General features: G+C 38.2%; 3 protein-coding genes across 19 annotated transcripts in view; all 3 read left to right on the forward strand.

The window, feature by feature from the left end:
• LOC100186727 overlaps positions 1 to 9396 on the forward strand; it is a 9556-nt gene extending 160 nt beyond the window's left edge. Inside the window, exons 2-10 of one of the 2 annotated variants that reach the window (XM_026837323.1) lie at positions 1261 to 2503; positions 2929 to 3234; positions 3640 to 3862; positions 4394 to 4622; positions 4994 to 5201; positions 5695 to 5879; positions 6433 to 6559; positions 8194 to 8326; positions 8557 to 9396. In XM_026837323.1, coding sequence (XP_026693124.1) covers positions 1355 to 2503; positions 2929 to 3234; positions 3640 to 3862; positions 4394 to 4622; positions 4994 to 5201; positions 5695 to 5879; positions 6433 to 6559; positions 8194 to 8326; positions 8557 to 8777 — 2781 coding nt within the window. In that variant the 5' untranslated portion in view covers positions 1261 to 1354 and the 3' untranslated portion in view covers positions 8778 to 9396. Of the gene's footprint in view, positions 1 to 1132; positions 2504 to 2928; positions 3235 to 3639; positions 3863 to 4393; positions 4623 to 4993; positions 5202 to 5694; positions 5880 to 6432; positions 6560 to 8193; positions 8327 to 8556 lie in introns of those variants that run through there. The other variant, XM_002124929.4, reaches the window with a different exon arrangement.
• A 473-nt stretch (positions 9397 to 9869) lies between these two features.
• Positions 9870 to 16620, forward strand: LOC100182733 (GDP-mannose 4,6 dehydratase-like). The gene is made up of 7 exons (XM_002130998.5): positions 9870 to 10075; positions 10274 to 10482; positions 10833 to 11018; positions 12277 to 12499; positions 13437 to 13530; positions 14611 to 14725; positions 15267 to 16620. The coding sequence occupies exons 1-7, from the start codon at positions 9985 to 9987 to the stop codon at positions 15468 to 15470; spliced, it is 1122 nt and encodes a 373-aa protein (XP_002131034.1). The 5' UTR covers positions 9870 to 9984; the 3' UTR covers positions 15471 to 16620.
• A 1131-nt stretch (positions 16621 to 17751) lies between these two features.
• The window catches only part of LOC494351 (thrombospondin type-1 domain-containing protein 7A), a 20800-nt gene continuing 17026 nt past the window's right edge, over positions 17752 to 21525 (forward strand). For 11 of the 16 annotated variants that reach the window (XM_026837307.1, XM_026837310.1, XM_026837312.1 and 8 more), the window contains exons 1-7: positions 17753 to 18062; positions 18346 to 18579; positions 18652 to 18816; positions 19149 to 19313; positions 19645 to 19809; positions 20480 to 20644; positions 20984 to 21148. In XM_026837307.1, coding sequence (XP_026693108.1) covers positions 17922 to 18062; positions 18346 to 18579; positions 18652 to 18816; positions 19149 to 19313; positions 19645 to 19809; positions 20480 to 20644; positions 20984 to 21148 — 1200 coding nt within the window. In that variant the 5' untranslated portion in view covers positions 17753 to 17921. Of the gene's footprint in view, positions 18063 to 18345; positions 18580 to 18651; positions 18817 to 19148; positions 19314 to 19644; positions 19810 to 20479; positions 20645 to 20983; positions 21149 to 21525 lie in introns of all 16 variants that reach the window. The other 5 variants (XM_026837322.1, XM_026837308.1, XM_026837316.1 and 2 more) reach the window with 5 other exon arrangements.

The following is a 21525-nucleotide window of genomic DNA, read 5'->3' on the forward strand; positions in this document are numbered from 1 at the left end:
GATTTTTGTTTTTGCGGACTTTTTAGATATGACATATTTTGAGTTGATTCATGTACGATAAAGTGAGGCATTCATACGTTTTAGTTGAGTTGTTGAATCTGTTGTAGTGTGTGGATAGGCAGATATAACATTTGGTTGGTTTGGTCATTTATATATTCTTGTGGGTCGAAACTTGAGTGACTTATTCGTGGTTGCCACTTCCATGCCCACAGTCGAGCTGCTGAAGCTATTGCAGTGTGTGGATAAGCAGACACGACTTTTGGTTGGTTTGGTCATTTATATTTTCGTGTGTGGGAACTTGAGTGACTTATCCATGGTTGCCACTCCCATGCCCACAGTCGAGTTGCTGAAGCTATTGCAGTGTGTGGATACGCGACTTTTGATTTTATACGCAATTTAAAAATCTATGGGTTCGTACAAGACGCAACTGTATAGTAATATGCGGTCACGCACTCAGCTTTAAATAGGCGACAAACTTAACTCCGTAAAGCACCGTCGGTCAAAATTCCAAATAACCAAAATTCGCTAATATAAGTTCCTTGCATAGTTTCCATACATAAGATATAAACCAGACACCTGGGAACTTATATATAATTGTGGTTGCTTATTTTCGTTGAAGAATTAACTGTCAAGCATAATAGACGTATACTGCTACTACGTGGTCTGTAAATACTTTAAGCTAGTTGTCAAGCAAGTGCAGTTAATCCAGTTATGCTTATACGTAGAAACGGCAACTCGGTATACAGGCCTATTATAGACTTTATAACCACGTGTAATAATTTAAATTTCGTAACATGATTTATATGATAATTTTAAAATCTTTTGAAAATAATTTTAAGATTCGCACATAATTTAAAATATACCAGTCTCCCTATGCTGCTGCTATAGAAAGGCGTGGTTTGTTAGACCGACAGATTTACAACCGATATTTTGGAAACCTCACTTGAATCCCACTGGGTTTGTAAAAATGTCAGTAACATCTCTTGCTCAGAGACACACGCCGGTAGTTTAACGCGTTCTAATTTTACCAAACACCCAAGTTCTTATTCTAACATGTTGATGTCATTTAAACCAGCTTCTCAAGCGCCGGCACCGGGATTCGAACCCAGTAACCCAAATTTAAAACTTTTTTTTTACAGAAGATAGTATGAAATTTGTAAAATATCTCTTCCTCCTGCTGGTTCTCCTTCTTGTTTCTTCTTTGCTCCTGGAGAGCGCAGGAGTGGGAAGCAAAGAAGAGAGAAGGGAGAGACGAAGAAGGCGACGAAAAAACAAAAACAAGAAGAAAAACAGAACAACAACAGTCGGACTCGTAACAACGGATTCTGAAATTAAAGCGATTGAAAACATAACAATGCCCACTATTATTCAACAAAGCTCAGCAGAAAAAAAATCTTCTTCGAAAACGATTTTGGAAATTTCGACCACGTACCCTGTTGCTATGGTAACCGTGGCGGATCTTTCGCCACAAACCAATGGTGACGGGATGTCAAGTATAATTGACATGCTTTTCGGGTATGATTACGACTCCTCTTATTCTGAATACGATGACGAAACAACAGCTAACGAAACGTCACAGACGACCATTGTGACAGAAGAAACCTCTGCTGTCATGACCAACGTTGGAATCGATCCCAGAACAATTAGTTCGACACACTCACTTCAAATCGAAGAAGAAATCACCGAAGAAAAGATGACTTTATCCCACAAGCGTATGTCATCAAAGCCTGCTGACGTCATCACTTCTGACGTCATGCTAGGTTGCGATGACGATAAATACAGCTTGCTTGTTAAACTGAAGATGCAGCTTCACGTTGCTAACGGAGAGATTTCGTTCTTGGATGCTGCTGTTATTAAGGTCGGGGAATACACGGAAGAACAGAAGTTGGAAAAAGTAAAAGCCCTCCTTGCGGAAAACGGACTTGCGCCGCTTCCGGATTGCATTCCGCCAACGAAAGAAGTTCATGTTGGCAAAGAACCGATTTCCAAAGAGGACGTCAATTTATCGACGTCTACGAAAAAGAATGACGTCATGATGACGCAATCAAAGGTGGTGACGTCGTCGACGAAAACAACGACAGTTGACGCGATGCCACAATTGGTCAAAGATATGACGTTAAGAAATGAGAATATGACGTCATCATCTGAAGATGCAGCTACGTCAGAATCGGAAAATGAAGAAATAAATAAAAACAATGTCACCAACGCGATGGGTGACGTCACTATGACGTCACTTTCGAAGCCGCAGTGTCAGTCGCGGATGAACGCAAGTAACTTGGAGGAAGTTCTCACTACTTCTCGGAGGATGGAAGAAGCGGGGATGTTGCCTCCCGGAGTGTCTCAAAGGACAGCAGCTGGCGAGATGACGGTCATGGAGCTGCTCAAGATGATGAGGGATGCTGCGATCAAGGCTGGGAGGATCCCGGAAGAATGCATGGAGGATCAGCAATCGGGAAGGATGCCGGAGCCGGAGGGGTCATACGGTCAAAAGAAGAAACGAGAGGTAAATTTATTTTCTTATGGATTGTTGTTGGTTTTTGTATAAAAAAGATAACTTTAAACCTGCTTTAAATCATTAATTTGTTAGCATATGATGCAACGTAAACCTGGCGCATAAAATATAACAGATTTTTCGTTAAGGATGAATCGCTGTAGTGTAAACAGCATTTAAATAAACGAAGGTTTATGTACGCCCAGCGATGTGGTCACCGTTAACATTTTTATGTTTTTCATTTTAGGAGATTTTTACCGCATAATGTAAGAGCCCTGATTTTTTCAAAAGGCTTAAATAAATTAATAATATGTCAGGTAACAGTTTGTTTGATCTCATACCGCGTGCTAGTTCTAAGCTTGGAGCAAAAACATTTTTGGCTACATTTTTTTACCCATGAAGTTACTACATAACTCTTTATTCCGAAACATCCACAGCAACTGAAGATGTTGCAAGGTTACATTCAAGCTGGTTACCTACCTCCGGACACGATCGAAAAGCTCCTCCGAGGAGACATTACTCCGGAGTGGCTCCGAGCCAACATCACCAACAACAGGGAGATCATCTTATCCCGGATGCCAGAAGTCCTCCGGACTCTAATTGAAGACGGGAAGATGCCAGAAGATATTGAGACCGCAATCTTTAGTGGAAAATATAACTCCACAGAGATAGCTATGATGATAATAGCAGACGATGATCTCATAAAGGCGATGCTGCCCACCGATTTCCGAAATATGATCCAGGTGTAGTATAAGATATAAATGAATGAATGCAACTTATTTATTCACGCATGGTTGGGCAACAGCAGACGTTATAACACGGGTGTTCTGTTTCCAACAAATCGTGCCCGCTTACAAGTTACCACGTATATGTTACTTATTTATCCTCACATGGCAGGGCAACGACTGTCATTATAACACAGGTGTTCTGTTCCATACACCTTGTGCCCGCTAACAAATTACCACGTATGTAACTTATTTATCCTCGCATGGCGGGATCAACAGTCGTTATAACACGGATGTTATGTTTCATACACCTCGTGCTCGCTTACAAGTTACCACGTATGTAACTTTGTGGCTGATGCAATAATTGTATATTTTATTGCAATATCATTATAGCTGCAACAATAATTTGCAACGATTCCCCAGGATCGACCGATCCCGATGAAGATGAAACTGCTTCTCATCAGCGGGAAGAATTCCTCCGAGATCAAAGAAGAAATCCTCTCAGATGACGATCTTCTTAAAGAAGTGATGGTCCCGTCATCTTACTTCTTCTTCAACCTCTTCAAAGTTCAAAGGAACAGAACAATCAATGTCGTCATCAGCGTACTCGTTGTCGTGGTTCTTGCTTTCGTCATGGTCTCTTTAGGTAAGTGATGTCGTCACGAGAGTTTTAATGACGTCATATTTTGTACAGCGCCGCGGCACAATGGTTAGCGTACCTGTCTTTGCATAAGACCCTTATAGGTTATTTGTTAAAGGCTGTGCATTGCTACCATTGTGGGCTAATGTGTCCTTGGGCAAGATACTAAAAGACAATTGCTACAACCCTGTGGCATGCGAGGTTATCTAATTTGTCAACGATATAAATATTCCCAAAGCTGCATGTTTAACGTACAGGTAACTTGTAGGCGGGCCAGGTATATAAAACAGAATTCTATTGTTTGCCCCGCCATACGAATATGAATAAGTTCCATTTATTCATTTCTCCTTGATGAATAACCATTAAATTAAACTTTGTGACTAACAATGTTATATCAGCTATGACGTTACTTAACGTCACGTTTCTTCACGAATCGATGTGTGCTCAGTGAGGATGTTTGTTTATACGATTATGACGTCATTAAGCAAAGAAGTATTGAGATTGTATTATTATAATCAAACGACTTTGTTTTTAAAGGATGCACGATGACTGTATCAAAGATTATGGAACACGCGAGAAAACCAAAAGGTGTAATAATAGCACTTGTTGCACAATTCTGTATCATGCCCGCTTCTGCTTACGGGCTCACACAAGCCTTTCAACTGGATACATACGCAGCTATTGCTGTGTTAATATGCGGATGCTGTCCTGGTGGGAACTTGTCAAACATGTTGGCGTATTCACTTAACGGTGATATGGACTTAAGGTGATTAGAATTTAAACAATGAATATCATCCTGTGATACGCCCTGTAGCTTAGAAGTACCAAGTTTAGGCTCGTCGCTGCCACCATTGTGGACGTATGTGTCATTGGGCAAGACATTTTACAGAAATTCTTTTGGCTCCATGGTCACCAATGGGTTGTCTGGTATATCAGCCAAACACTAAAAAAAATCCCATAGAATAATCGCGCACAAGGTTATATAAGTGTTAACTTGTCAGCGGACATGAAGTGTATGAAACATAACACCCGTGGTATAACGACCGTCGTTTCCCATTAAGCGATTATAAGCTAACGTTATTCTTTTTACACCACAGTGCTAAATAATGGTTTATAGCGTTAATGTTTTCCTCGCAGTATTCTCATGACGACGTGTTCCTCTGTTATCGGGTTGGGCATGATGCCGTTATCAATCTACTTATACTCAAAGCTTATAACGCCGCTAAGCGCTGACATCGTTCCCTTCGACAAAATTATCATCAATATTTTGCTGACGATCTTTCCAGTAATTGTCGGTATCATTATCAGACATTACAGACCGCAATGGACGACAATTATTATGAGGGTAATGTACAATATATTCATTTGCTTTTTTAGAACATTAGTGGATATCATATTATAATATTAAAACAACTAAGATAATCTACAACAGAATGACAATCCTTAAAACACGTTATGGATAAATAATATTGGAAAGAGCGTCAGTTAAAAAGCGTGGCCGTGGCCGTGGCTGTTAAATTAATGAAATATTTTCTTAATACATAAGAATTCTAGTATGTTTAAATTCTGATAACAAAGCAATTAAAAAAAGTGAAGCCTATAATTTAACATAACTCTCCTATAAATATGGTTTAAAAATTGAAACCATCTTCCGTGTGCTACTGCATTAGTTTATTAATTGCGTCTTTGGTAAAGTTCTATCTACCCTTTTTATTTTACTTGTCATTTTTAAACCGAAACGTTTGAAGTTAAATAATTTGTGTCGTATTTACGTAAAATAATTTCGGGCACGAGATGAACACGCGAGTTATATATAACGGCTATCGATTTGTTTACAGATCGGTGGGCTAGTTCTTCTGTTGTGTTCGATCACCGTCGCTGTGTTGGCTGGCATCATGCTTGGTGATGCCTTCTTTGTGTATTTTCCTGTGCCTGTCCTTGCCTGCTGCGCCATATTACCCATGTCCGGTTACATTCTGGGATATTTCTTCGCTTTCCTGTTCAGAGAAAATCCAAAATGCAGGTTTGAACCGATTTGATATTGATGTGCCTTTATGCTCACAGTCGAGTTATAACATGGGTGTCTTCTTATACATCACCAAACACACATGGTGTATTCATACACCTCATGCTCACTGTTGAGTTATAACATGGATGTCTTCTTATACACCAGACACACATGGTGTATTCATACACCTCATGCTCACTGTTGAGTTATAACTTGGGTGTCTTCTTATACACCAGACACACATGGTGTATTCATACACCCCATGCTCACTTTCAAGTTATAACATGGGTGTCTTTTTATACACCAGACACACATGGTGTATTCATACACCTCATGCTCACTGTTGAGTTATAACATGGGTGTCTTCTTATACATCAGACACACATGGTGTATTCATACACCTCATGCTCACTGTTGAGTTATAACATGGGTGTCTTCTTATACACCAGACACACATGGTGTATTCATACACCTTATGTTCACTTTCAAGTTATAAATTGGATCATTTATAGACACCCGACACACATGGTGTGCATAAAATTCAAGCTAACTTAACTTACCATTTCAGACGAACGATCTGCGTTGAGACTGGCTGTCAAAACGTCCAGTTGTGCGGAACTGTTCTAAAACTTGCATTTGATCCAATTATAGTCGGGGTTCTTTTCCTTTTACCGCTGGTTTATATGGCTTTCCAGGTAAGCTACGTTTCGAAGAGCTTATTAACATCTATCTTTTTTATATTAGGTTATATAAAAATGATGGGTTAAATTGGGACATTTTTAGCATATAATGTCCCTATATTCTGATCGTTTTTTAAACAATCAACAATGGTGTCGTGAGGATACGGTCTTATAATTCCCTAAATTTTTTTTGTTCACTACCAAATGGGACGAGAAAATAGATGGAATATGTGTCCCATCATCCCCCATCTTACTATATTCTCTCTCTCTCTATATATATGCAGTCGTGCGTTTTTCGAGATAATAGGTATGTTTGTTTACAAATATTTTTACTGCAGTGAATGTCTTAGTTTCGTTATCTAACTTTATTATATAGGCCAAAGAAATTGTGAATCAAAAAACTTACTCAATACAGTGATAGCGCGTGACCATGCATTTGCCAAGTTATGCGCTAATATTTTACTGAATTAAAAGTCACGGTGAATTGCCATCATGCTTAGAGCTTGTGCAAATAACCCACATAAACCACATACTGACTGTGGGCATGAGAGTGACAATTATACAAAAATACTCAAGATAATATTAGCACACGCATTACTATATAGCGTGGCTGTTATCCCATTGTATAGGCGTATGATATTTCCTTAAGAAAGACACCCAACGGTAATTGCTTCAACCCAGTGGTGACTAATGGGTTTTCCAAACTATCAGCCACACATAAAAAACCCTCCCAAATCATAAAAAAGTGAAAATACCCCCCAAAATAACCTCCACAGAGTAACATAGGTGGTAACTCGTATCAGCTGGCACGAGGTGTATGAAACAAAACACCCGTGTTTTAAAGACTGTCGTTTTTCGGCCAACCGAGGATAAAGCAAGTTTATTTATTCAAACAAAACAGTACATCTGATCGTTTATAAAAAGCATTTCTATTTTAATTTAAACAATGCAGTATCACCTTGCCTACACCAAAAATACTTCATTTATCACTAAATTTAATCATGTAATACACGGCCCATGTGCACAAATCTATTGATACCAGTGAGTTCAATAGTTTACTGAACATAAAACTGCATGTTCGATACATGTTAACATTACTACTCTTGTATTTAAATACGAAACAAATGTAACTGTTTAATCATATGGTCATTCACCTTTAACCTTGAGGTCATTGACCTTGCAATATGCTGAGGTCATTGACCTCTGTTGTGATAAGACATCCCACATTTGAGAATGTTTGCCAACTTTACAACCAACATATTATCAGCCATGACAGATATCGCAGTGCAAATATATATTGCGCAAGACGTATTTTATCCAATAACACTTTTAAACATAAATTAGGCCAGTGTAATAAAACCCCACAATAGGCTACAGCTTTTTATGAACTTGAGCGGATTTACAAAACAAATCGGCCGCCATGACACAGCGGTTAGCGCTTGTCGTATATAGCCAATAGGTTTGGGTTCGAGGATTGACCCTGCCACCATTTTGAGCGTGTGTGTCCTTAGGCAGAACACTTAATAACTGCATTTTTCCAACCCAGAGAGACAATCCGTGTTATAACGATATTGCCGGCCAGGCGTGGATAAATAAGTTATATTTACTTAACGAGATTTATTTAACAACTAACATATGTTACTGTTTAGGTTATGGAGGCATTTCTCATTATCATGATATTCCGTGTCTACAACCGATGCCGAGGAGGAAAAGAGAAAGGAGAGGAGAAGAGTGGGAGCGAAGAGAAAGAAGAGAAAAGGAAACAACCGGATATGGAACTAGGTAGGAGATTTTGTCGTGTGTAAATATTTATATTGAAAGAGGCTTCCGGGTTCGAAACTCAATGTAATCAAGCGTAAAGTCGTTGTTGATTTAATAAAGAGTTGGTATGACTGTGTTATGAAATAAGAAAAACTGTATAAATGAATACACCATGTGTATCTAGTGTATAAGAAGACACCCATGTTATAACTCGACAGTGAGCACAAAATATTAAATACCAATCATTTTAGAAAACGGGACAAAAATCGAAGCTAAAGACGCCTCTCCATTACTGAACAAAAGTACAACGAGTAATATAGATGATATGCCGCCTCCGCCCGACCAGTTCAAACCAGTTAAAACCGACCAAGACCAGGACAGCGACATCGAAACTTTGTGGCCGTTAAAGGGCGAGCCAACGCCGGCTTACTTGGATTCGTTCAAAAAAGCCGGAACCGAAAACTTTGTTTAAATGCCCAAAAATTACACAGTTTTAAATCAGTGTTCATATATTGCGTCATCTTAGCCAAAATAAGTCGTGTTTCGTATATTTGACAATTCCTTGGCATATATTGTACTCTGGGGTAAGATGGGACGCCGTTAGCACATACTATCCAACGTTTTCCAGTCGTGTTTTTAACAATAACCAACGCTCTTTTGGTGTCGTGAGGATACAACTATATAATTCTTTAAACATGTTGTGTTTATTATCAAATAGCACGATAAGGCGACAAAAAGACATAAACCATCTTACCTCAACGTACTAGGAACAGCACTATACTTCGTGTGTAATTTTGGACTGGTACCTTGTTTGACATTTATCCAACGGAGCGGTGCTCTGTTTGGCATTTATCCACCAATAGACACTATGTACGCTGTTTATCTGCTGCTTATTGATTGTTATATATTCCCCACAATACTATACCACATGTGTGGCAAGCCCGGAAAATCGGGCACTGCTAAATGTAAAAAAGCGATACTCTTTTCAGTAAAGTTCCCCTGACCTATTATTAACATTCGTTATCGTAATTCCACGTAATTCCCTCGTGTTCAAACAAATGATATTGCTATATATGAACAGCGTTTTAATCTTGCATGTGTTTTATCCGTAGTCACAGTTGAGTTTATTCAGTTAGTAAGCAATAATTTGACACGTTTATTTATAGCGCTTCACCGGCAACGCTGCTGGTTTTTGTCCTGTTACATGGCCCTAATGTAATGTGTGTTTAGGTAAATATAGTATTAGAAAATGTCCTAGACAGAAAATTTCACGAGAACTGTGTCATATCACGGCGGGGCGTCACGGTTTGAGATTCAAACCTAATTGCGACCCGGGGTTTTGTTATGTATGGTGACGTTTTTCATTAACATTTGGTCATGCGGAACGCGATCTTTCTCAAACAGTAAAACTATATCCAACAGGGCAGAGCATGTTTACTTCTCACCCGTTCTCTCTTTTACTTTTTTCAAAGCAACCAGCTTTAGTTTCTATTCAATCTATTGTATTTGTGAGAGAATTATAGAAGAAGGTAGCTTGTGCGCGCTGGGTTGGTGTAAAAGGCTACATTGACGCGTGTTCAACTGACATTTTTGCCACGAACCTTCCAAGAATTCGTATTCCGATTCAGTCGCTCACTGTTGATAAGATTGTTTTGTTGTTTAATTAGTAGTTAAGAAACATGGCGGACAGTAGTTGTAACGGAAAACGAAAAAACGGAGATTCTTGCGACACGGAAACAAAAAAGCAAAAGAAAACAGCGTTGGTTACCGGTATGTGGATATCGACTGTAATATTTGTATTTTAGATCAGTTAATGTTATTTTTTGTGTAATTATGCAGTTTTACTGTATGGTTATACATATCATGTCCACAGACTAGTTGTTACATGGGTATCTTTTTATAAACCTCATGCTTAACTTTTAAAGAATGGATTTCCAACAAATAAACAAAAGTATTTACTTTCCCCAGGCATAACTGGTCAAGATGGTTCTTACCTGGCCGAACTACTCATCGAAAAAGGTTACGAGGTTCATGGTATAATACGAAGAGCTAGTCAGCCAAACACAGCACGGATAGAACATCTGTATGCAGATCGAGCAACACACAAAGAGGGGAGCATGAAACTGCATTATGGTGATCTCACTGATAGTAGTTGTCTCGTTAAAATCATTAATCAGGTAACATCATATTTATTTTTGTGTTTGTACGACTGTTTCTGTTGTTATTGCATTCTATATGGGTGAGGTCCTAAAGTGAGGCGCGCCATGGGGCCTGTGGTTTATGGCACAGTTGGCTCGTTAGACTACCCAAACACCCAGGGTGCTACAAACCATAAGTGCACCCTTGGTTAAATCAATGTTGGATATGTGTCTTAAGGATACAAACATTGTTAATGGTATATGGTATAAGTATCAAGCATCAAGCTATAAACCCAGCATCCTTCGTTTTCAATGTAAGCACTTAGGCTATGGCGTGGAAAAAACATTTACTTCAACTACTTGACTTTCCTAAATGTATTTTCTTTCAGGTTAAACCAAATGAGATCTACAATCTCGGTGCAATGAGCCACGTGAAGGTGTCGTTTGATTTAGCTGAATATACAGCAGATGTTGATGGGGTTGGTACGTTAAGGTTGCTTGATGCTATACGAACTTGTGGAATGAGCGACTCAGTAAGGTTCTATCAAGCTTCAACAAGTGAGATGTTTGGAAAGGTAGGCATTGACTGGTTGAATGTAAATTGCTCTATCTTTGTATGACAGAATCGTCAGTTGTTATAACACAAGTGTTTTATTTCATACACCTCGTGCCCACTTACAAGTTACCACGTATGTAACATATTTATTCTGGCATGGCCGGAAACGACAGTCGTTATAACACGGGTGTTTTGTTTCATACACCTCGTGCCCGCTTACTAGTTACCACGTATGTAACTTTGTGTATGATTTTTTTTCCAACTAACCTCGCCACCTTACAAAAATCTGAGAATATTCAGGTTTTCTTTCCAATTTGTATTTTATTCACTTTTAATTTTCTGTAGTGTTAATATTACAAATCCAAAGCATTTGCCAAACACCACAGTAAATTTTAGGAGGTAATTTAAACAAACAACTTACAAAACAGCTTGCATATATGGTAATTGCATGCCTGCATAATTAACTTCTACAAACCTGAATGTTTCTGGGCACCAGATGTTCTTCCTATCAATATTTAACATATAGTAGGGTGGGGGAAGATGGGACACCTTTTCTTTCACTTTTTTCGTCCTATTTGGCAGTAAACAAGGGACATTCAAATAATTATAAAACCATATCCTCACGAGAGTCACCACTATTATAGACCATTGTTAATTGTTTAAAACAAAACAGGATTTCAGATATTCTGTGCTAAAGGTGTCCCATCCTACCCCACCATACTAAACAGTAGACACCATGAATACATCATGTTAAACAATTTAGTCTTTTACTTTTGCTAAGAATAAGAACATATATATATAATGTAAAGATTTATTCAGTAGCTTTTGTTTTGGCCAGCTATTTGGATTGTGATGGTTTTTTTACTTATTAGTCATCAAATAAATGTGTTTTAGGAAGATTGTACTTTGTGCATAAGGCCTTATATATATATATATATACATATTGTCAATCAATGTATTACAGATCACTCTGTTAGTTTCTAGGCTTTTTGTTTAACTGTTTGAAACAGGAAGTCTATTGTTACATCATAATAATCTAATGATGTTAATCTCTATCACACAAATCCTTAATCCAAGCTAAGTCTTAGTAAATACACAGTTAACAATAAGGAGTCTTAACTAATGAATATATAGTTTGCCAAAACACTATTATCAGTTTGTTATTTAAATGAACAGTTTCCATTCTTTCGAATGCTTATAGTTTTTATTAAATAAAAAAAAAAATTGTGTGTTTTAAAAAGAAGTAAAAAAACATTTTTAAAAATTATTTTTTTCAGGTCCAGGAAATCCCGCAAAAAGAGACGACCCCGTTTTACCCTCGATCCCCGTATGCTGCCGCAAAGGTGTACGCATACTGGATAGTTGTGAACTACCGTGAGGCGTATGGCATGCACGCAAGTAATGGTATTCTGTTTAACCATGAAAGCCCAAGAAGAGGTTTTAACTTCGTGACGAGGAAAATTACGCGGAGTGTCGCGAAGATACATCTAGGATTACAAGGTAATATATTGTATATTAATCAACTTTGACTGTGTTGTATGCAAGTTGATCAAAATATTAAATGATCAACTTGCGTAGGATTATGTTGTGGAGGGAGTTAGGAAGTTATATGAATTTAATAGGTTTTTGGCTGTATATTCAATGTTGGACCAACTCTAAATCCCAGGTCCCATGGCTTGCCTCACTGTAGGATCTCACCCATATAGAATAGAATGTGCATATACACTGTTGGGGTGATGGGTCAACTCTGGTCTAAATCCCAGGTCCCATGGCATGCCTCACTTTAGGACCTCACCCATGTAGAATAAACTGTGCATATACAATGTTGGGGTAATAGGCCAACTCTGGCTTAAATCCCAGGTCCCATGGCATGCCTCACTGTAGGACCTCGCCCATATAGAATAGAACGTGCATATACAATGTTGGGGTAATGAGCCAAGTGTGGTCTAAATCTCAGCTCCCATGGCATGCCTCACTGTAGGACCTCACCCATATAGAATATAATGTGCATATACAATGCTGGGGTAATTGGCCAACTCTGGTCTAAATCTCAGGTCCCATGGCATGCCTCACTGTAGGACCTCACCCTGTGCATATACAATGTTGGGGTAATGGGCCAACTCTGGTCTAAATCTCAGGTCCCATGGCATGCCTCACTGTAGGACCTCACCCATATAGAATAGAATGTGCATATATAATGTTGGGGTAATGGGACAACTCTGGTCAAAACCCCAGGTCCCATGGCATGCCTCACTGTAGGACCTCACTCATATAGAATAGAATGTTAATGAGTGTATACAATGAGTAAAGGACCCAGCCTGTCCTAATTCCAACATGCCTTGCTGTAGGACTCACTTAGAATAAATTAGAATAAAAGAAACTCCACTGTGGGCATAGGAGTGGCAACCATGAATATAATTTGTGATATTTCCAACAGAATTGATAACTCTTGGTAACCTTGATTCGAAGCGTGATTGGGGTCATGCACGTGATTATGTGAAAGGGATGTGGATGATGATGCAGCATGATGAGTAAGTACCACGAGTATTCATGATACCACGGTATATTGGCGCATATGATGGGTATGCAAGACATGCGTATATACCCTGGAAAAATGGGAGTAGTACCCAGTATAAATGCATGGATTGCGGAAAATTTATTAAAACAAAAAGACGCGTCAGTTATCTTAACGATTAAATATCTCACAAACATGTCATAAAATAAACATTAAACAGTAGTGGTAGACTGGTAGTTCACTGATCAGCCTATTTAACACATACACCATGTGTGTCTGGCGTATAAGAAGACACCCATGTTATAACTTGACAGTGAGCATGAGGTGTATGAATACACCATGTGTGTCTGGTGTATAAGAAGACACCCATGTTATAACTTAACAGTGAGCATGAGGTGTATGAATACACCATGTGTGTCTGGTGTATAAGAAGACACCCATGTTATAACTTGACAGTGAGCATGAGGTGTATGAATACACCATGTGTGTCTGGTGTATAAGAAGACACCCACGTTATAACTTGACAGTGAGCATGAGGTGTATGAATACACTATGTGTGTCTGGTGTATAAGAAGACACCCATGTTATAACTGGACAGTGAGCATGAGGTGTATGAATACACCATGTGTGTCTGGCGTATAAGAAGACGCCCATGTTATAACTTGACAGTGAGCATGAGGTGCATGAATACACCATGTGTGTCTGGTGTATAAGAAGACACCCATGTTATAACTTAACAGTGAGCATGAGGTGTATGAATACACCATGTGTGTCTGGTGTATAAGAAGACACCCATGTTATAACTTGACAGTGAGCATGAGGTGTATGAATACACCATGTGTGTCTGGTGTATAAGAAGACACCCATGTTATAACTTGACAGTGAGCATGAGGTGTATGAATACACTATGTGTGTCTGGTGTATAAGAAGACACCCATGTTATAACTGGACAGTGAGCATGAGGTGTATGAATACACCATGTGTGCCTGGTGTATAAGAAGACACCCATGTTATAACTCAACAGCAAGCATGAGGTGTAAGGAGTCACCATGAGTATATGAGTGCAAACCCTAACAATACCTCCTATATTTTACAGACCAGGAGATTATGTTTTATCGACCAACGAGACACACAGTGTACGAGAGTTTGTTGAGAAATCGTTCAAGCACATCGGGGTGGAACTTGAATGGCAAGGAGAGGGTGTGAATGAGGTAATTAGTGTGTTGTTCTTATTTGTGCTTGTTTTTGTTGTTTTATTTGTGGTTGTTTTTAATTGTGATTGTTTTTTTTGGTGGTTTTACTTTGTGGTTGTTTTTGGATTGTTTTTATTTGTAGTTTTAATCGTGATGGGTTTTATACTACTTACTAGTTTTTATGCTTTTTTAATGATTTTCTCTGACTAGGTGCTTGTTTTTTTATTTGTTTCTTTGAGTTACTTTGTTTTGTGATTTGATTATATCTGTTTTTGTTGTCTTTTTGGCTGTAGATGTATAACTTTTAACTATTTATTACCTGTGTTATAACAACTGCCATGTACTTGTCAATCCTCCCATGACGGGACATTAACAATCATTAAACTTAACTCGGGTGTTGTATTTCATACACTTCATGCTTAATTACGAGTTGCCACGTTTGTAACTTTGTTTGTAATTATTTTTAGTAGATTTTTATGCATGGCTGATAATTTTAACAACCCATTATTGACTACTGGGTTATCGCAATGTAAATTACTTTTATTCATTCTTTTTCCAGATTGGTGTAGATAAATCTACAGGGGTTAAGCGAGTTCAAATAAGTGAGCGATATTATCGACCCACCGAAGTTGAATTTCTTCTCGGAGATTATTCCAAAGCTAAGAAGGTTCTTGGTTGGTCACCTGATATTAAGTTTAACGAGTTGGTGAAAGAAATGGTGGAAGCTGATATCAATCTCATGAAGAAAACACCAAATGCTTAAATCATAAACTTGGGACTTCGGGGTCATGAACTTATGACTTCGGGGTCATGAACTTATGACCTCGGGTCATGAACTTGTGACTTCGGGGTCATGAACCCGTGACCGCAGGGGTCATGGTTTTACAGTTTTTTGCCCTGTTTATAACCTATTGCTTGTATCTATCTGCTTTAAGGTACCTTAGTAGCTTAATGTAAATTCTCAATCTATACACACTCTCATGTTACTTGATTTTTTTTACTTCAAACACAAGTTATTTGTTCTTCAAAAAATTTTAACTTCATTTTTTTAAGCAGTTTTCATTGTGATATAACTTCAACTATTCACCTTATGTCTTCATGATAACATTGTCTTCAATATGAGTTGTTTCAGCAAAATGTCTCGTTTTTTTGTGGGTTGGAAAATTGTTCCTGTTAAAACTTATTTACCTTTAAACACCTGAAATAATCGGTGCAGCTATTTCTTACTGTTTAACACTATTTATATAACTTTGGCTTATATAACTATATAAATTATAACTTTTATATATTTAGCAAAATTTCAATTAGAAAATAAACAATTTATAAATCACCTGAAAAATGGTGCAACCTGTTCAAAATTATTGTTTTAACAACTTTTCACAAACTACTTGTCTATATAGTAGGTTGGGGTAAGATGGTCAATCTTTTCATTTTATTTTCTGGTATCATTTTATATTAAACAAAAAATTGACCATTTTATAAAACTGTATCCTCACGATTCTAAAGATGTTGTTAATTGTTGAAACACGATTAAGAAATATGGGATATTATTTGCAAACAGTACCCATCTTACCCCACAATACTATATTTCTCTTTTCAACTGAACAATCTAAGCCATTTTATTTCAACGATTATTTCTTCATGAAGCTTATTATGCAGTTCTGTAGCTTATTTAGGACCGTGTGTTTTACCCAGCACTTTATAATATAAACTGTCTCTCCACAAAACCGTTTGTGACGTAACAAACCAAACTAACGACTTCCTTTTCCAGTATGGTGCTCTGTTACCTTATATATACATGGGCGTTCTATATATTGATAACAATTCCATATTTCCAGTGTGTTTGTTCCGTGTTGTATATACCGTGTGTAGGATTAGCAGTAATTGATATAATAAAAGCTGAAGCTAGTTCAGTGTGTGAGGTTATTTATCATCGTATGCCGGGGACATTATGTTCTGTTTCATACAACGCAACGACAGTCGTTACAACACGGGTGTTCTGTTCCATACACTTCTTGCCCGCTTACAAGTTACCACGTATGTGACTTATTTATTCTCGCGTGGCGGGGCAATGATAATACACCTCATGTCGGCTTTTTCCAAATGTGTAACTTAGTAGGCGTTTATTTTTAGATTTTAAATGTATGATTGACTATTTAGAGTTTTGACGGTTCAATACACGTTACATGTGCCTGGTGTAAAAATCCTGATTCGAATGTAAGCATGAGGTTTAGGAAAATATACACGCGTCCTTACACTTAGTGGTCAGGCGCTATATTATTGCTACCATTGAGTTAAACGTATGTGGAAATTATCAACCTAAAAATCCAGCTTTACATGCTCAACCTCGTTACAACTAATGAGTTGTCTAAATTGTCAGCCATACAAATAAACAATCACCCATAAAGTTACATACGTGGTAACTTGTAAGCCGGCAAGAGGTCTATGAAAGAGAACACCCGTGTTATAACGACTGTCGTTGGGAATAAACAAACCTTTCATGATAAACGCTGCATTAACGAGCTGTAATTTCCGGAAAGAAATAGATTTTTGATTTATGGCTTTAAAAATATCCGGACTGTAACTCCAGCTAGCGGATTTTCCTTAAAGTGACGTTTCACTTCCGATAAGAAAACAATAGTGTGATTGAGTGATATCAGGTTAATACCGGTGATACCGTGTACGTTAGATTAATTACTTTGCAAATATATATACTGGTCACCATATCGCTGTAAAGTTGTGCCAATATTAATATTGCACCGTGTGTCCTTTAGCGAGCTACACTGTAGTGTAAACGCCGCTTAAAAGAACAAACAAAGAAATATCTACGCTGACCTGCGCTGAACAACGCTGGCGGTAGATGTTACTTTGTTTGTTCCTTTTTACACCAAGGCGAGCGAGGCTGTAGTTTAAACGCCGCTTAAAAGAACAAACAAAGAAAGATCTAAGCTGACCTGCGCTGAACAACGATGGGTGTCGATATTACTTTGTTTGTTCCTTTTTACACCAAGGCGAGCTACGCTGTAGTATATACGCGGCTTTAAAAAAAAATAAATAAATAAAAATAAAAATATCTACGCTGACCTGCGCTTGAAACAGATAGTTTTTTTTTTGTTTTTGTTTACCGAATAACTTAACCAGCAAATATCTAGTAAAGTTTTAGGAGGTTGGGTTAAAAATATTTGCTGTGTGGGTTAACAAGTAACGAAGCGAGATGCGATTCGTTGTTTTGTTAACGCTCATAGTCGTTTGTATGTATATTTCCTCGGTGTATGGAAGAAGAAGAAGAGGTGAGTACGGTGGCGGTCACCGTGATCACGACTACGGAAATCACGGCGGCAAGAACGTATGCCAGGTATTTCAATTATATTTTAATCACCCACAAAGTTATAAAGTTATATAGAACTTGTAAGCGGGCACGAGGTGTATGAAACAGAACCTCTGTGTTATAACGACTGTCGTTGCCCCGCCATGCGAGGATAAATAAGTTACATATGTGGTAACTCGTAAGCGAGCATATAAGGTGTATGAAACAGAACACCCGTGTAAAATAAAGTAAAGTAACGACTGTCGTTCCTCCGCAGCAGGATAAATAGATTTATTTCGTACTTATAAATAAATACGACTTTCTCTCGCAGAAATTTTCATGGAGTGCATGGACTAAATGTAGCGGTTCATGCGGGTCTGGAATGCAACAAAGATCTCGCAATTTGAACGGACAACCGCCATTCTATGGGAGGAGACGGCGGTTTGGCAGGATTTTCTGGGGTGGTAGAAGGCGCAGGAGTCGCCAAAAGTACGGTAGTGGCTCAGTAAAATGTCCAATTGAAAAGCGCCGTTGCGCACTGCCCCCCTGTCGTGTCGATTGCAAGGTATATTACACTTTAAATATTAATTTCTAAGATTAAAAATAAAAAAGGTAAATCTTGTATTTTTTTACCAAGGTTGGTCCATGGTCGAGGTTTTGTCCCTGTAGCGCCTCATGTGGTGGAGGAAGAAAAACTCGTACACGGAAAATCATAACTCGTCCCCAACACGGTGGTACAAGATGTCCTGCTTTATCTGATACACAAACTTGCAATAACAATATATGTTCAATTGATTGTAAGGTAAGCCTAATCTATATTATATTACAATATTCATATATATTACATAATTATACCTGAAGTAATATATATGATAATTGTAACAAAAACGGAGGTATATGAAACAAAAACACTCAACACAATAACAAGAAAGCTGAAGGCACTAATGAAAGGCCACGAGTATTAGGGTTTCAATAATATACATTGTAAATTACACTGGCAAAAATGTTAGAAAAAATGTCGCTTGGTTAAATGGCTAAGCGCAATAACGCCATTGAAAAGGACTTTTTGGTTTTATTAGTTGCAAAGTATCATATACCATTAACAATCGAAAAAATTTGTAAATTTTCTCTCAGGTTGGCCCGTGGTCGAAGTTTGGTACGTGTAGCGCCTCATGCGGTGGAGGTAGAAGATTTCGTACACGGAAAATCATCACTCGTCCCCAACACGGTGGTACAAGATGTCCTGCTTTATCTGATACACAATCCTGCAATAAAAATATATGTTCAATTGATTGTAAGGTAAGCCTAATCCCCTATATTACTTCCCCCCTTACATAATTATACCTGAAGTAATATATATGATAATCGTAACAAAAACGGACACGAGGTGAAATGAAACAAAAACACTCAACACAAGAACAAGAAAGCTGAAGGCACTAATAAAAGGCCACGAGTATTACGATTTCAATAATATACATTGTAAATTACACTGGCAAAAATAATAGAAAAAATGTCGCTTGGTTAAATGGCTAAGCGCAATAACGCCATTGAAAGGGACTTTTTTGTTTTATTGGTTGCTAGGTATAATATACCATTAACAATCGAAAAAAAAATGTAAATTGTCTCTCAGGTTGGCCCGTGGTCAAAGTTTGGTAGGTGTAGCGCCTCATGTGGTGGAGGAAGAAAAACTCGTACCCGGAAAATCATCACTCGACCCCAACACGGTGGTACAAGATGTCCTGCTTTATCTGATACACAATCCTGCAATAACAACAACTGTCCAATCGATTGTAGGGTAGGTCTTATTTAAGAACTAATGTAACTTGTTTATCCTCGCATGGCGGGGCAACGACAACCGTTATAACACGGATGTTCTGTTTCATACACCTCGTGCCCGCTTACGAGTTACCACGTATGTAACTTGTTTATCTTCGTATGTTGGGGCAACGACAATCGTTATAACACGGGAGTTCTGTTGCTTACACCTCGTGCCCGCTTACAAAGTTACCACGTATGTAACGCCGTGCCATAGTGGTTAGCGCGCCTGCCTCTAATCCAGAAGTAATTGATCCAAGGCTCCACGCTGCTATCATTGTGGGCGTATGTGTCCTTGGGCAAAACACTTAACAGCAATTGCTCCATCCCAGTGGTCACTAATGGGTTGTCCAAATTATCAGCAATACATAAAAAAATAAATTAAGTCCCAAAAAAATTAATCACCCACAAAGTAACATACATGGTAACTCGTAAGCTGGCATGAGGTGTTAAACCCGTGTGATGACGACTGTCGTTTTCCGGCCACGCGAGGATAAAATAAGTTACATTCATTCTTTCATTTAGAATGTTTTTATGTAGGGCTGACAATTTATATTGTGTTTCACATTAGGTTGGGCGATGGTCTAAATTTACAAATCAATAAACAATCGACCGCTATAATACGCGCAACCAAATTAATTTTCACCCAGGTTGGTCCGTGGTCGAAGTTTGGTCGCTGTAGCGCCTCATGTGGTGGAGGAAGAAAAACTCGTACAAGGAAAATCATCACTCGTCCCCAATACGGCGGTACAAAATGTCCTGCTTTAACTGATACACAAACTTGCAATAAAAATATATGTTCAATTGATTGTAAGGTAAGCCTAATCTGTATTATATTACAATATCTATATATATTACATAATTATACCTGAAGTAATATATATGATAATCGTCACAAAAACAGACACGAGGTATATGAAACAAAAACACTCAACACAAGAACAAGAGAGCTGAAAGCACTAATGAAAGGTCACGAGTATTACGATTTCAATAATATACATTGTATATCACACTGGCAAAAATGTTAGAAAAAATGTCGCTTGGTTAAATGTCTATGCGCAATAACGCCATTGAAAAAGACTTTTTTGTTTTATTAGATGCAAAGTATAATATACCATTAACAATCGAACAAAAAAATGTAAATTGTCTCTTAGGTTGGCCCGTGGTCAAAGTTTGGTAGGTGTAGCGCCTCATGTGGTGGAGGAAGAAAAACTCGTACACGGAAAATCATAACTCGACCCCAACACGGTGGTACAAGATGTCCTGCTTTATCTGATACACAATCCTGCAATAACAACAATTGTCCAATCGATTGTAGGGTAGGTCTTATTTAAGAATGAATGTAACTTATTTATCTTCGTATGTTGGGGCAACGACAATCGTTATAACACGAGTGTTCTGTTTCTTACACCTCGTACCCGCTTACAAAGTTACCACGTATGTAACGCCGTGGAATAGTGGTTGGCGCGCCTGCCTCTAACCCAGAAGTAATTGATCCAAGGCTCCACGCTGCTATCATTGTGGGCGTATGTGTCCTTGGGCAAGACACTTAACAGCAATTGCTCCAACCCAGTGGTCACTAATGGGTTGTCCAAATTATCAGCAATACATAAAAAAATAAATTAAGTCCCAAAAAAATTAATCACCCACAAAGTAACATACATGGTAACTCGTAAGCTGGCATGAGGTGTTAAAC

Source organism: Ciona intestinalis, chromosome 13, assembly GCF_000224145.3.
Source record: "Ciona intestinalis chromosome 13, KH, whole genome shotgun sequence".
Lineage (NCBI taxonomy): Eukaryota > Metazoa > Chordata > Ascidiacea > Phlebobranchia > Cionidae > Ciona > Ciona intestinalis.